This window comes from Alosa pseudoharengus, unplaced genomic scaffold (assembly GCF_046254945.1).
Source record: "Alosa pseudoharengus isolate Yale_2024_CS ecotype anadromous, Long Island Sound unplaced genomic scaffold, YU_APseudo_1.1 YU_APseudo_1.1_scf_12, whole genome shotgun sequence".
NCBI lineage: Eukaryota > Metazoa > Chordata > Actinopteri > Clupeiformes > Clupeidae > Alosa > Alosa pseudoharengus.
In genome coordinates, this window is record NW_027468587.1 from 15,163,650 (window position 1) to 15,177,650 (window position 14,001).

General features: G+C 39.4%; 1 protein-coding gene across 1 annotated transcript in view; it reads right to left on the reverse strand.

Annotated features, from left to right (window-relative positions):
* LOC143119620 (collagen alpha-6(VI) chain-like) overlaps positions 1–14,001 on the reverse strand; it is a 73,098-nt gene that overhangs the window by 23,179 nt on the left and 35,918 nt on the right. Inside the window, exons 19-40 of the mRNA XM_076281241.1 lie at positions 12,485–12,831; positions 10,870–10,948; positions 9,038–9,183; positions 8,719–8,811; positions 8,508–8,561; positions 7,740–7,811; positions 7,618–7,644; positions 7,385–7,429; positions 6,855–6,908; positions 6,497–6,559; positions 6,139–6,204; positions 5,915–5,968; positions 5,797–5,832; positions 5,335–5,397; positions 4,829–4,891; positions 4,537–4,599; positions 4,329–4,391; positions 3,453–3,503; positions 2,897–2,932; positions 2,742–2,804; positions 2,575–2,637; positions 42–77 (exon numbers count right to left, since the gene is read on the reverse strand). Of these exons, the coding sequence (XP_076137356.1) occupies positions 42–77; positions 2,575–2,637; positions 2,742–2,804; positions 2,897–2,932; positions 3,453–3,503; positions 4,329–4,391; positions 4,537–4,599; positions 4,829–4,891; positions 5,335–5,397; positions 5,797–5,832; positions 5,915–5,968; positions 6,139–6,204; positions 6,497–6,559; positions 6,855–6,908; positions 7,385–7,429; positions 7,618–7,644; positions 7,740–7,811; positions 8,508–8,561; positions 8,719–8,811; positions 9,038–9,183; positions 10,870–10,948; positions 12,485–12,831 (1,637 nt within the window). The remainder of the gene's footprint in view (positions 1–41; positions 78–2,574; positions 2,638–2,741; positions 2,805–2,896; positions 2,933–3,452; positions 3,504–4,328; positions 4,392–4,536; positions 4,600–4,828; positions 4,892–5,334; positions 5,398–5,796; positions 5,833–5,914; positions 5,969–6,138; positions 6,205–6,496; positions 6,560–6,854; positions 6,909–7,384; positions 7,430–7,617; positions 7,645–7,739; positions 7,812–8,507; positions 8,562–8,718; positions 8,812–9,037; positions 9,184–10,869; positions 10,949–12,484; positions 12,832–14,001) is intronic.

The following is a 14,001-nucleotide window of genomic DNA, read 5'->3' on the forward strand; positions in this document are numbered from 1 at the left end:
AAACCAAGGTAAGTGAATGACCATGGGGGAAAAGAGCGTACACTCATCTGTCTGGGTCCTGGAGCTCCTCTGGGGCCCTGAAAAGTAAACAGCACACTTCCATTCTGACCTAGTTTATGCATTCAGGCAACACTCACTGAGAGGACACAGTGCAGCTGGAAAACTTATAAGCAGGATCAACTACTGGCGAAATGAGGAATTGCAGCCTAATCACTAATCAGTATTACTGTAAAACAAATCTAGATGCTAGAAATATGACCGGCTTTCAGTCCTTCACATTCTCTCTGCAAAAATAAATCACGCTGGTCAATTTGTCTCCATCTCCTACTCCATCCCCTACTCTTGCAACGTTTGTGTATGTAAATGAGTGTGTGCATGTGTGTGTTTGCTTTTGTATATGTGTCCTCGTCTGTGCGTGTGTTTGCTTGTGCGTGTTTATGTGTGTGTTTTTTTTGTGCGTGTGCGTGTGTGTGTCTGTGCGTTTGTGTGTGTGCATGCATGTGTGTGTGTGTGTGTGTGTGTGTGTGTGTGTGTGTGTGTGTGTGTGTGTGTGTGTGCGTGCTTGTAGAAAAGTAGTACTGGCAACCCTTCACTCAACACCTCCATCTACAGGCCGATTGGTGTACAGTCACTAAATGTACACATAAATTAATGTATTGTATGGCACCCCATAAACAGAATTCCACGAAACTTGGCATGCATTCAGAGGTGTCATAATCAGGGTGCGATTTGTGTAAAAACCAGAGGGGGGGGGGGGGATTTTGAAGAAGTTTATAACCCCCCCCCCCCCCCCACACACACACATTTTATCTTTTTTTTTTAATAATAGCCTATATTCATTTTGCCACCTTTGTAACATTTACCTTTATCTTAGTTTTAGTTTACCGTGATGTATGACTTTAAACAGCGAGTGTGCTTGGTATGATGATCAGCTCCTCTAATGCAGGGTAGGACTACGTTTTGACAAGCATACAAATTCACCTTGTTCTTGCCCCATCTGAAATGACTCCTCTACTTTTGCTGCCTCCATCCTTTCTGTATTTGTTATGTAAAAAAATGTTGTATGATGGCACTGAAGTCTTGAGTTAGTGAATTGGCTAACAGTGTTAGTTGGTAACCAAATAGCACACATTGCACTACACGCTGCGTACTGACCGTGCATTCTCTCTCCTGCTGATTTGCGTTCAGTAGCCAAGTGCGTAATATTGCAAAAGTTGAAAAAGTGTTTATTGTAGCCTGCAGAAAATAATTAGCCTACTATCATACTGTCAGTTAATTGGCTACAGTGCAGTGAAGTTTGGAGAGTAAAGTTATAGGGCAACTTGAAGTTTTATGAAAATAATTTACGAACCAGAACATAAAGACCATGAAGCTTCTATTTCTTGCAGCTGTTAAAACACCCGCTAGATAGTTTAAATACCCACCAACATTCGTTTTTGCAGTACAGATTATTTCTGAAAGTTAATTTGTCTACTAGGCATAGCCTACTGGCTGATTTATCAAACGAGTGCTTTCTCGTTCGTCCTCCGCAAACTACAGGTGTTTCGGTAGAGAGCAATAAGCGATGCCAAGCAATTTCTGTAACACTTTTTGTGACATTCAGCTAATATCTCCTCATTTAATGTAAGTTCCTTCGGACAATAGGCCTACGTTCTATACGTGGAGTTGTCCTCCATCTCAGTTGCATCAGTTTTCTAATTTTGAAGGTTCTAAAATATGACGATATGCTTCACTGAATCCTTCTCGTTTTCTTTCATTTGTCCAGCTAACTTTTCCATTGAAACTAGCCATTTATGGATTACACAGTCGACATTCAGAAATGTCCGGCACGATCAAGGCCAAATTAAGTTATCACGTCGTGTCAGCAGCATGAGTGCTGACGGTGACGGTGCGTTTCTGATGTCGGGTTATTATGTAGGCTAGCCGACTAGACTGTTCTCACGTTGCAGCGCTTTACTTATATGAAGTAGCATTAATTAATATGAGGAACAGAGGGGGATAAATGTTGTCCCCCCCGGCGATGAAAATAATTAAGCAGAGGGGAGGATATCAAGACCAGAGGGGAGGAAATCCTACCCATCCACCCCTACAAATCGCACCCTAATAATCATTCAAATTTCATGTTTCGTTTTGAACATATCAGCCAAAAATACCTGCGATTACAACCCATCTCATAAGTGGTTATGGGATGGGTTGAGATGTTCCCTTGAGACCAACATACAACAAATTGGTCATCCTAGGCCCTACAGTTCTCGAGATATTCACAGAAAACTGTCCGCCCTACCCTCCTTTTGGGGGGTCCAGTGCAGCAGGGAGGTGACAGATCAAAACAAAATCAATGGTCCCGTATTATCCATTACAATCCACTACAAGTTTCGTGCAGCCCATTTCTTTCAGTGTCCCGGAAATCAGTGTCCCGAAACCTAATATTTAACTTAGAAAATAACAATTACTGTGCAATACACTTTAGTCTGTTTATTTTGCTTTTAATCTTGCAACATAACACACAAATGTTCAGTACATGTTCTGATGTTGATATACTTGTGAAATAAAATAAAAACAAATCTAACGTACCCTGTGTCCAGCTAGTCCTGGAGTTCCGGGTTCACCCTGTGGACCATCCCTACCGGATTTGCCCTGATGTAGTGGGTTATAGTGAAATTTTAAATAGAACATGATAATATCTTCATAATAATACAAAAAATAATAAACATTATTGGACTGGATACAAAACACCTCACCTCTTGTCCCCAGCTTCCTTTGCTTCCAGGACCTCCACTTTGACCTTTTGCACCATGCTCTCCCTATGGGGTGAACACAAAAAAATTAAATATGTTTTACTCTGCTCTTTGAGTCTACACTAATTGTTTGGTGATAAGTATGTATTAGGACTTACTTGTAGTCCTGGATAGCCTGGATAACCTTGCTGTCCCTTTAAAAGATTGCATTGATACATACATTTTATATTACCACAGATATTCATAACACATCACCTCAATGGTATTCAGAAAGAAATGTTTTTAATAAATAGTCCTAAATAAATAAATAAATATATATATATACAAACTGCATTTGGTTGTATCATGTCATATATTATACTTGGAACATGTTTGTCTTACATCCTACAAAGTTTGGACTGGCTATGAATAATACTCCAGATGGCTTCCCAGATAATATGTCTTTAGGCTGTCAAACTTAAGTAATATTAAGAGCTGAAAAGAAATGAAAACATGAACAGAAATATTTTATAGTCCATGCTTTTGGGACCCATGATATAGGTTTGAATAAAATCTGAGACGGTGCAGCAACAACCTTATCTGATTTGATATGGAATTACCCATTTATCTTCTTTTGAAAAATTATTATATATTTTTATTTATCATTTATTTATCCAGGAAGGTCCCATGGAGATACAATATCTCTTCTGGCGGGGAGTCCTACTCATTATTTACCTTTGATCCTTTTGGTCCAGGGAATCCATAGCCATCTCTACCATCCTGTCCCTAAAAGTAGTAGTTATGATATCCATACAATTAGTCAGTAATTTATATGTTGCATTTTTGTTTCTTGCCTCTTAACATGAAACACAATTTCATGATTAGCTTTATGTTTCCCACTGCCTGCCTCTGGTGTTTGTACAGTCATGACTCTGATTGTGGGAAACAAAGTGGGCTAGACTGAGCCATACACTATTCCAGCTGATCAGCATTCTGTAAGGAATAATGGCCACCAAGGTGTCCCGTTATACGGAATTAATGGACGAGACAGAGGCAAGGGTTCCTTCGCCAAGTCCATTAATTCTGTATAACGGGACACCTCGAAGGCCGTTATCCTGCTTATCACTCAGTTGCCACTATAGGCAATGGGCATGCCTTTAAAGCATGCAAAGGAAACTAACGGTTCAGTTTAAAAATAAGCTGACTTATTCAGTTTGTTGTCCTACTTTCTTTGGTCCTGACAGTGATTGAGCATTGAGTGGGCATTTAGCTTGTCTACAGTTGATTAAATATTTGCGTAGCCTAATTCCAGGCTCAACCGCTGTTCACCATTCAATGAGCAGCATTAATAAGGAACGGTGATTTAGCTTTTTTTTTTACCAGATCTACGTCACACTGTAGGTGTCTTGTTATTCAGAATTAATAGCCACCCTGCAGCCAATCAGAAAACGGTATTTCTTCTCTCTGTGTGATAAAGCTAATTAACACATGGCTCAGGAACACAAAATGGAGATGAATAATTGCAGTGGCTGTTGAGGTCAAATAGGAGCAGCCTTCTGCCAGGATTGCAGAGTGTATCTTTAAGTGTGAGAATTCTGAAAATAGACAAACCTGGGGTCCTCTAGGGCCGACTGATCCAATGTCTCCTTTAACTCCAGGTTCTCCTGGTTGACCCTAGACAGAGACGCAGCAAAATATGAGGGCTAAAGTTAACAAACTAGACTTGACAGTGGAGCTCTGAGGACGATAAAAAACATGGGAATATTTTAGTAAGCAGCGTAGGTGTGAGTATGAATGGATGGCAATGCATTTGACTAACCTTATGCCCTTTCTGACCTGGACTTCCTCTGTGTCCAATGTGACCTGTAGATCCTCGTGGTCCCTACACAACAGTATTGCACTAATTTGTGGTGATAGTGATTTTGTCCCCACCTTTCATTTACTATGGTTCACCTTGTGTGATCACTCCTTCACAGATTTGTGAATATATACTGCCCTGTATGCATACACTCAGATTTACTGAAAATATGGTGATTACTGTTGACACATTTCTGTTTTTGTGTTGAAATATGCTCTCTGTGATCTAGACTGGTTTTCTAAGAGTGACTTACCTGAAGACCAGGTACACCAGGTAACCCTATTGGTCCTGGATGACCTATGGGGCCCTTGTTTCCCTGAAAAGAGATTTAATTGATTAGAACATTTCTGAAAATGTGACCAAAGCATTTCATGTTTATATCTATTTAGTCATTCAGAAAAACTGAAAGGTATTATTTTATTGAAGTCAGCATAAGGCATCCTGGACATACAGTACAACCGAAAGCTGGAGACATTTCATGGCACATTATTTTTTAAACTATATGCTTTATTTCTTTTGGCTTCAGTCTGTGATTCTGAAGGTTTTTTGATATTTGCCAATTATTTTTTCAGTGCTTACAGAATGGGCAGCTAAGAGACAATATGGAGCAATTTGGTAAATTATTTAAAATAATAATAATAATAATAATAATTGGATTGTGTTTACTGTGCCATGTAAACATAGCCAAAAGGAACGCTATCTAGGATGCCTAATATATGGTGCACGATGAGACACTCGAGGGGATGGTGGAAGTGATACCGGGGGTCCTTTCAGCCCAAAGTGGCCCAGATGTCCATGATCTCCAGGATCCCCACGCGATCCCTGTAATAACATGAGCATGAATGCCAAATATGAATTGATATAAATATAAATGTTTATAGAAATATGACAAATATCTAACGTTTACATATGAGTTTGAAGTTGATTATCTCTTATATTACACTGTCCAAACGAAACATTGTGGCTTGGTCGATGTTCTAATGACTGCAGACTATGATACACTATGGGACTTACTGTATAAAAATCATGTTATGAGATGAACACATTCATATCCATTCAGCTACACAAGAGGCACCATATGCCTTGTGGACATGTGAAACCCAAAATCACAGTGTCCACCTGTGTGTTACGGTGGAATTAATGAAACATCTGTTGCTTTGGACTTGTTGAAATGATACAGTGTTGCATTTCCAACATCAGGTGAGGTAAGATTCAAATTACCTTAATGCCTGGAGGACCTCTTCTACCTGCAGGGCCCTTAAAAACAGGAAAGAATCATGCCAGGGAAGGGGGACATTATGTGAATTATGTATTTTAATAAGAGAGGATATGGATATACCAGGTTTCCAGGATCTCCTGGTCTTCCTGCTAAACCATCCTGTCCTGTATCTCCCTGCAAAAGGAGCAGAAAGCTTAGTACAGGCATTCTTTAACAAAAGCAGCACACCTACTGTATGTTCATTGCCATCTGTCTGCCCCACACATTGAAGTCCTATTAACTGCATATTATCATATTGATATGATACGTTTGTGATACTTGACTTAGTTCTATTTTCTACTAACCTGTCTTCCTCTGTTTCCTTGTTGTCCCTTTTGGCCAGCAAAGATGTTGCCTGCACCAGGTTCTCCCTGAATAGAACAGATGCACAATTAACACATTTTTGAAAAATTCAACACAATGAACTGAACTGTCTTAAGTAGCCCTATATTAGATCACAAACCTTTAACCTTACAATATACATTTGCATAAAACTAGATTATTTAGACAATTTGTGTATCATATCAGAAACTTTATTTATATTTCCTTGTCAAGGATTGCATGCTGATTCATTTTCTATATAAGCTGCATGAGAAAATCCTTAAATCCTTTCGAGTTGTTAACAGAAACCAAATGAGTAATAATGCTGACATTAATACTTACTGTATCTCCTTTTCGACCATGCTGTCCTTCTATGCCAGGCACTCCTTTAATGCCTTGTCGACCCTGGAACACACATGACGATGATAGAGTACAGAAGGTGATTGAGCCTCTTTCAACAAAGGGGCCAGATTTATGACTTGTATTTAGTGTTAATGAAATCATACTAATTGGATGTTGTGATCGCCTAAGTTGGTCAACTAAAATGATTAACTAATGAGTAACCAAGTGTAACTGTAATCAGAATAGGCAAATAATCATTGTTCAGATGTCAATAAAACTTAAGGTACTGTACAACTTAAGGTACAACCCAAGTTAAGTGTATGTTACAAATAGAAAACCAGTTAGAGAGAGACTTTACTGGGCTGCCAGGCTCTCCTCTGTCTCCAGGAACACCAGCCACACCAGTTTCACCCTGTGAAGAATAAAAAATCAAAAAGTTAATCTATAAACTTCAAATGTCAAAATTGTTGTTCATATAAATAACCAGTGAGAGATCACAAGTATTCATCAGTCACTCATTACAAGTGTAGCTATATGCTGTATTCCTAACAAAAATGCAAGGGGGCCTAGCAGAAATGCAAGGGATGCCAAACAAATAAATTCCGATATCAGAAAATATCGGTTGCTGAGCCCTCATTGATGAACTGGCAGAGTTGTGAACTGGCAGAAAAAAAGGGTCTGCTAAATGTAAATGTAATCGAGCTCCTTAAGATGTAAATCCTTGCTGGCCTAGCATGCAGGTAATTGTGCATTCCATTTTGCAAAACCATTTGAAGATGGCATTAACATTTCTATGTAAATTGCAGAGTTAGTCTGTGAATTGGTGTATTACTACAAGTAATTGTGAGGGATAATTTGAAAACACAGACAAGGAAGAGAGAAAATGACCTGTTCACCATGAACTCCATCCAGGCCATGTTCACCATCTTCTCCCTATCAAACATGATTGGTACACATTGAACATATTCCAGTATGTCATATTCCAGTACAACAGTCAATGCTCCACTTATCAGAGTGGTTGTATGTCAAATATACTCTATATGCAATAATTTTTTATAGAAACCAAGAAATTAAGTAAATCAATTATATAATAAGAAATGTACTTAAAATAGTTTGTTTACCACATCACCATTGTACCCTCTTGTGCCCTGAAAAATCCATACATCATATATATATATAAATATATATAAAAAAAGCATGCTTATTGAAATGTCTTAAAATGATCCAGTCAGTGTACTCCTACCTTGTGACCTCTTATGCCTCGGCAACCTGCATCTCCTTGTATCCCAGTTTGACCTGGAGGTCCTCTATATCCCTGAAATAAGGAGGTTGTATGTGGTTCAACATTTGGCCTTTGCATGGGTACATGACTACTGGATGCCTACACAATGTTATGATTTGATGGAGGGATATCTTCATACGTGTCAGTTCCCTCACACTCAATACAAAGTCTCTGCAAACACTCTGACTCAGGGAAAACCAGGCTCTTAAAGCTGTAGTTGGCAAGTCTGACAGATTGAGGGGACTTAGCCAATATTGTGAATGTTTACAACTCTCATGCCCTTCCCGCAATACCACTGAGCACCCTCACATCGAGTTGGTGTTTGTCAGTGCGCACCAGACTGCACCAGAATGATTGACAGTCAGATCTCACACAGCCCTGCTCTGATTGGACCAGAAGAACCGGGAGCTCTGGATTTTTGCAAAACAAATAACATGCTCTAGGTGGAGGTAGAAGTGTGTTTGTGTCAGAGCATAGTGTGTGTGTGTCAGAGCATAGTGTCGGTTTCAGTGAATATGATCAAAAAAATCTTGCCAACTGCAGCTTTAAAGAAAGTGAGGTTACTGTGCAGAGAAGTAAAGTGAGGATCACACACACACACACACACACATCATGAGGAAAATGGAGAGAGCTAAGTTAAATTGGAACTGGCAAACAGGCCTTTGACCCTCTCACCATCTCTGATGCATAAGCATATGTAGCATTCTCTATTGATATATTGAAACTTACAGAACCGCCCTCTTCTCCAGGATATCCTTCATGACCCTTTGGCCCTGGATTGCCCTACTCAAACAGAATAGAAATTAAAACTTAAGATTAAAATTAAAAATTAAGATCACAAAACATTATTTCAAATAAAATAAAAATGAAATAGAAATAGATACAGAAACTATGTAATATAAATGTAATACAAGTTCGGAGCCTCTCAGTGTGTCCTTGCCTTTTGGCCTGGTGGTCCTAGTGGTCCTCGCATTCCGTCTGGACCACTGCACTTACACATCACACCACAGCAAACCCTCTCTGTAGCTGTGTCCTAAAGAGGTGCAGGCAGAAAATGGAATGTAATTTGAGGCAAAAAGTCAAGGAGGAATGAATTGAAGGTCAAAAATATTCAGATGTAACTTTTACTAAAACTTGACTTTCTTTAGTTGGTCTTTTAAAAGCCAAATAAAGACAATCAAGGCCTGTTGTATTAAATGGTGTACTCTGAATTAAAGTTGATCCGGTGACGTCTGAAATGCTGGATTTGGAAGGCTTACTATTTCTTTCCGTATGCCTTCTTCTATATTATACATCCTGATGGAAAAAGGCTTCTTGTATCCAAAACTTCCCCCAAACTCAAGCATCTGAAGGTCATGGGTATTTTGAGCTCCCTCCAAAGCCACTGTTACCAGTGCACTTACTCCTGCAAAGCACATTATTAGGGTAACATTATTTAATTTGGTTACACTTTACTTGACAGTATCGACATAATAGTGACATGACACTGTCATGAACGTGTCATAAACAAGTCATAAACGTTTATGACATAACGCTTCTGTTATAGAGTACCGAAGCCACGGCGTAGCGTTGTCAAGGCAGCAATTTCACTGGAACTAAACAAATCAATCTAACCATAGTAATCACCATAGCGGTGGCTTTCTTAATCTATTTAAATGATTTTAAGTTTTTAAGACGTTAGTATATTTTTTCTTACACTGTAGGAATCACCTACTACCATATATATTCATACCAACACGATCAAATTTGTGACTACAGAGTTTTATTTTAGCATGAGTTTCCTCCGTAAAAGTACGGAGCCCCTAAGGGGACATGATCAAAAAAAATCTAAAGTTTAGTTTCATGTGCTCACGTGAAACTTTCATGTGCTCACGTGAAACTTTCATGTGCTCACGTGAAAGTTTCATGTGGGCACGTGAAAGTTTCATGTGGGCACGTGAAACTTTCACGTGAGCACATGAAAGTTTCACGTGAGCACATGAAACTAAACTTTAGATTTTTTTTTGCTCATGTCCCCTTAGGGGCTCCGTATAAAAGAGACCTGCATGTAACTTGACAGCATGCAGTTAAAATCCTTAAATTCACATTCATTTGGCAAACTGAAACTGACAAAATTCACTTCGAGAATTTAATTGGTCAGAATGTTGTTTGCTGTTCGATAATTCGCCTGAGTTTATTGTTTTCTGTTGAAGGACCCAACGTGCAGGAAGAGGAAGGAACGCATGTGTCTTTGAAATAATGAACTAGCCGGCAAGCCGCCAAACAGCAATAGGCCTACTGTCCTACCTACCGTTTCTGTAATATAAACAAATAAAAATTTGTTGCAGTGTTAAATTGCAAACTTCTAGCCTGTCAATCCTTGAAATACAGAACTACTTAGCTAGCCACCAAACATCGATGTCTCTTACCTAAAGGAACGTCACCTATTACCAACCGCCCCGTATTTCCAACCTCTTACGTGTTTGCTTGATATTCATTTCTATACAAACCAAGACGGTGGATTCCTACAGAAACGCAAGCACCCACACCATAAGTGTATTTAAATTAACTATGTACCAAAAATTGCATTTTACTGTGACTCAAAGAGCTACAGTGTTGTAACTGTAAGGCTGTGTGTGTACACAATTTAAGCCACTTCGAAAGTTTGTTTAGATCCAGTGATTCTGCCGTCATTGAAACGGAACGTCACACGTAGGTACTCTATCAAATGACATTCGGTTTTTGTCATAACAAGTTAGGGTTAGGGTTAAGGTTAGGATTATGGATAGAGGTTAGGGTTAGGGTCATGTGTCATGACAGGGTCATGTGTTCATGACAGTGTCATGTCACTCTTATGTCGATACTGTCAAGTTGTCTGTTCTGGTATCCCCTTGGCATCATTTCAAAAAGCAACAAGCAGCCACATGTTTTATAAAATAATTTTCAGTGTTTGATTTTGACAAATTCTGTAAACCCTAAATACAGTAGGCTATATTCCGTATGACACTGAAGCGTTTCTATATGACAAAAACAGTGGAAAAATATTTTTGAATGGATGACGGTGGTCTGTTTGACACTGCTATCTCAAATATATGCATTTCTATTATCCTACCACTTCTCCTTAGAAGGCTTAATTCCAATTCCAGTTTCTCCACTGACTCATCAAGCCCATCAGAGAAAATAATCAGCACCTGAAACATAATAAAGACAAGTACTCCATTCACTTATCACAACTGAATATTGTTCTAACTTAAAGTCGGAGAGTGAGTACATTGCAACGCAACACCTGACAGTTAAGTTTTGTGTGAAGATGTTTTTCCTCCGTGGAATCCAGAGCTGGAAACAAAATAATTTAAAAAGACATAAGGTCCTTTTTTAAGCATTTAACACCAAAGCACTTTTCCTCTGTCGCACGCACAATATTTGTTTATCCAGCACTGGCTTTGCTAATAACGATGTCCACAGACAAGGTAGAGTATGTTTCATGATTGTATTAAAGGAACACCAGGCAAGCCTGATGCTTTTTTCTCTACGAAGCTCCCTCTAGCGTCTGTACGTGTTGATACGTGTGTGTGCCCTCGCTAGGTCTGAAGCTCTTTTCCTTTTCATTGCATCTTCCGTCAAGGGTTTTCGCTGCTTCTTCGCCGGCTCTGCCATTATACACACGTTTGCAACAACCGCTAACGTTTCGTTAGCCTGCATCTGTGCTGGGGATGCAGGATGAAAACTGATCCTGCTTCTCGCGATGTCTGAGACTTTGTGAGACTGAAGGTCGGTGGGTACGATACACCGAACTTGCAAGCGGGATATTCTTCCTACAGGCAGTAGGGGCGGGCGAGAGTCTTCATTTGCCCTGTAATGAATCATTTAACCATATACCGACTTACGAAGATGATTAATTAACATGAAAACGTTGCCTGGTGTCCCTTTAAAGTGTGATGTATTGCGACATCAGAAGCAAATCAAATATGTAGTTTCTTATGTCTCATTCCATCGAACTACAGATCTGCCGATCTGCCAAACTTACTGTAGTGTGTTTATAGCCGATAGAGGGCCCCGAAGTGAATGCAGAAGTGCCGTTCACCCTGTTACAAGTTGATGAACCACTGAAACGATTTTGGAAACATTATTTTAAGGTACAAAAAACTCTTTGGTGTTGCTTTAAGCGTGTGATCTGAAAAACATCATTGTTTAAATGCATTTAGGGTGTGTCCATATCCACTTTTGGTATTTTGACAGCGGGATAAATTATCGGATGCCTGGCAGTTGGTTTAAAATTGTTGTAGGCCTACTTTACGTTTCTTGATTAATCATGGGTGTGTTTTGGGTGTAGCAATAAACCAATGAGAGTGGCATCTCACATTTCCTTTAACAACTAGAAGTACTTGCACTCACATAAATACATCTCTGCACCCGCCTAGGCAATGATGACTCCGTCAGTCACAAACTAGCAAAGACACTTGTGTCTCGCCTGGCGCCAACCATAATGTAGGCTTTGTGTGAAGTTTCATAACAAGTAGCCATGTAATAAGCAGGCTAATGTGTAGTTCACTAGTGTTGGAAAGTAAATCCCCTCAGGACGAAGCAAAACTAAGCAAATCCTGTTTTCCTGCTTGGGATTTATTATCCTACGCGGACCAATCATTATTCCTTGCATATATTTACAGTATATGTATACGTAAAATATAATATAGGCCTATCTGCCAACTAGAAGTCTTGATGCTCACCTTCACTTTAGCTGCTGAATCTTTGAAAACTTTTTCAAAAGATTTCAACAACGGTGTGTTGAAGACACTGTCCTTATTTATCACTATGTCTGTCACTTTTTTGACAACATCTGAGTTGTACTCCTGAAATGGGAAGTAATCCAGCTCCTTTCCCTCTTCATTCACCAGATTGAAGGCAATCTTTGTCTTGATGATGCTATTAGGAGCGCAACATATGTTATCCAGAGATGATATTTTGTTGATTATCTTGGGCAGTTGTTGCTTTAACTGGAATGGTCCCAAGACGAGAGGGAGGTTAATTTGCCTTCTGGCATAATCAAATCCAATGGCAATGTCCACATTACATCCTATGGAAAACACAGAAGCAGTGCATGTTTTTTTTAAATAATGGTATAAAACTATGTGCAGAAGATGACTGGCATATGCCTGTCGTGAAGGTGAGGTAGGACTAAACTGGGAGTTTAGCTAGCAAAATTCACCATATGATCAAAAATATTTGATTTAAATCCATTTTATTATTCACAGTATTAAATTATTAATGCAGGGGGTAAATAGGTTAAATCACCTTGATAATTACTGCTGGTTCCAGATTGATCTCTTCTCATGAATCTAGCCTTCATATGACATACTCCAATTTTCTGTAAGGTCTCTAATATATGGACTTTTCTTTTTTTTTCCCTTTCCCTTCCATATTTATTTTTTGGAGATAGCTACCTGTAAATGTGTTAATGAGTGCAATATTCTGGATGCAACATTAGATGATTCAACGTTAAGAACTGTTATGCTTCTGCGTTGAATCAACACCGTAATCCCGCAGACCCCTCTGCGTCGCCGTGAACCCCTCTCCAACCCCTCCGCCGTAGCTCGATGTGCACCTCCAAAAAATGTTAAGTTTGCGCTGAGGTGATGCAGACCACAAGGACTGTGATTGGTCAACTCTTCCTGTGTGTTGATAGTTGCTGTTTCAAGCAGCCTACTGGGGGGAGTTAGCAACATGCTAGTTCACTGACAAAAGCTTTGCAAATAAACAAATTTTGGTTACAATGACGGGGTTATCCATTTGTAAAGTGATATGTCAACGTTTTGAAATAAGCACTTCGCCAGCAAGCAGAACTTTGTGGGCAGTTGTGCTAAGTTCGCTTGCTAACATAACTTGAAGGAAAATTCCGGTTTTTAGCACTTTAAGTCTCTTTTCTGGTTTGTTTTGGATGAACTAGAGTGGTGGACACCGAAATTTTGACGATTGGTCCTGTCTCGGCTTTTCTGACTCGTTTTTAATCGCCTTTGACTGCTCAGAGTGGCTGCCAACAGGCATACTGTAGGCTACTCAAACATGTCCTAAAACAACCCTTAACGTTCGTTTTCAAAACTGTGCAACTCAACGAGTGGTTAGTGGTGTTCGTTGATTATTAAAAGCAAATATATCGGCGCAATGTAGGATTTCCAGCCGTCTTATTTGCTAGGCCTATTGTGGAACTATTTATTCAGACACCTCACAACCGCGTATAAACTTCCGC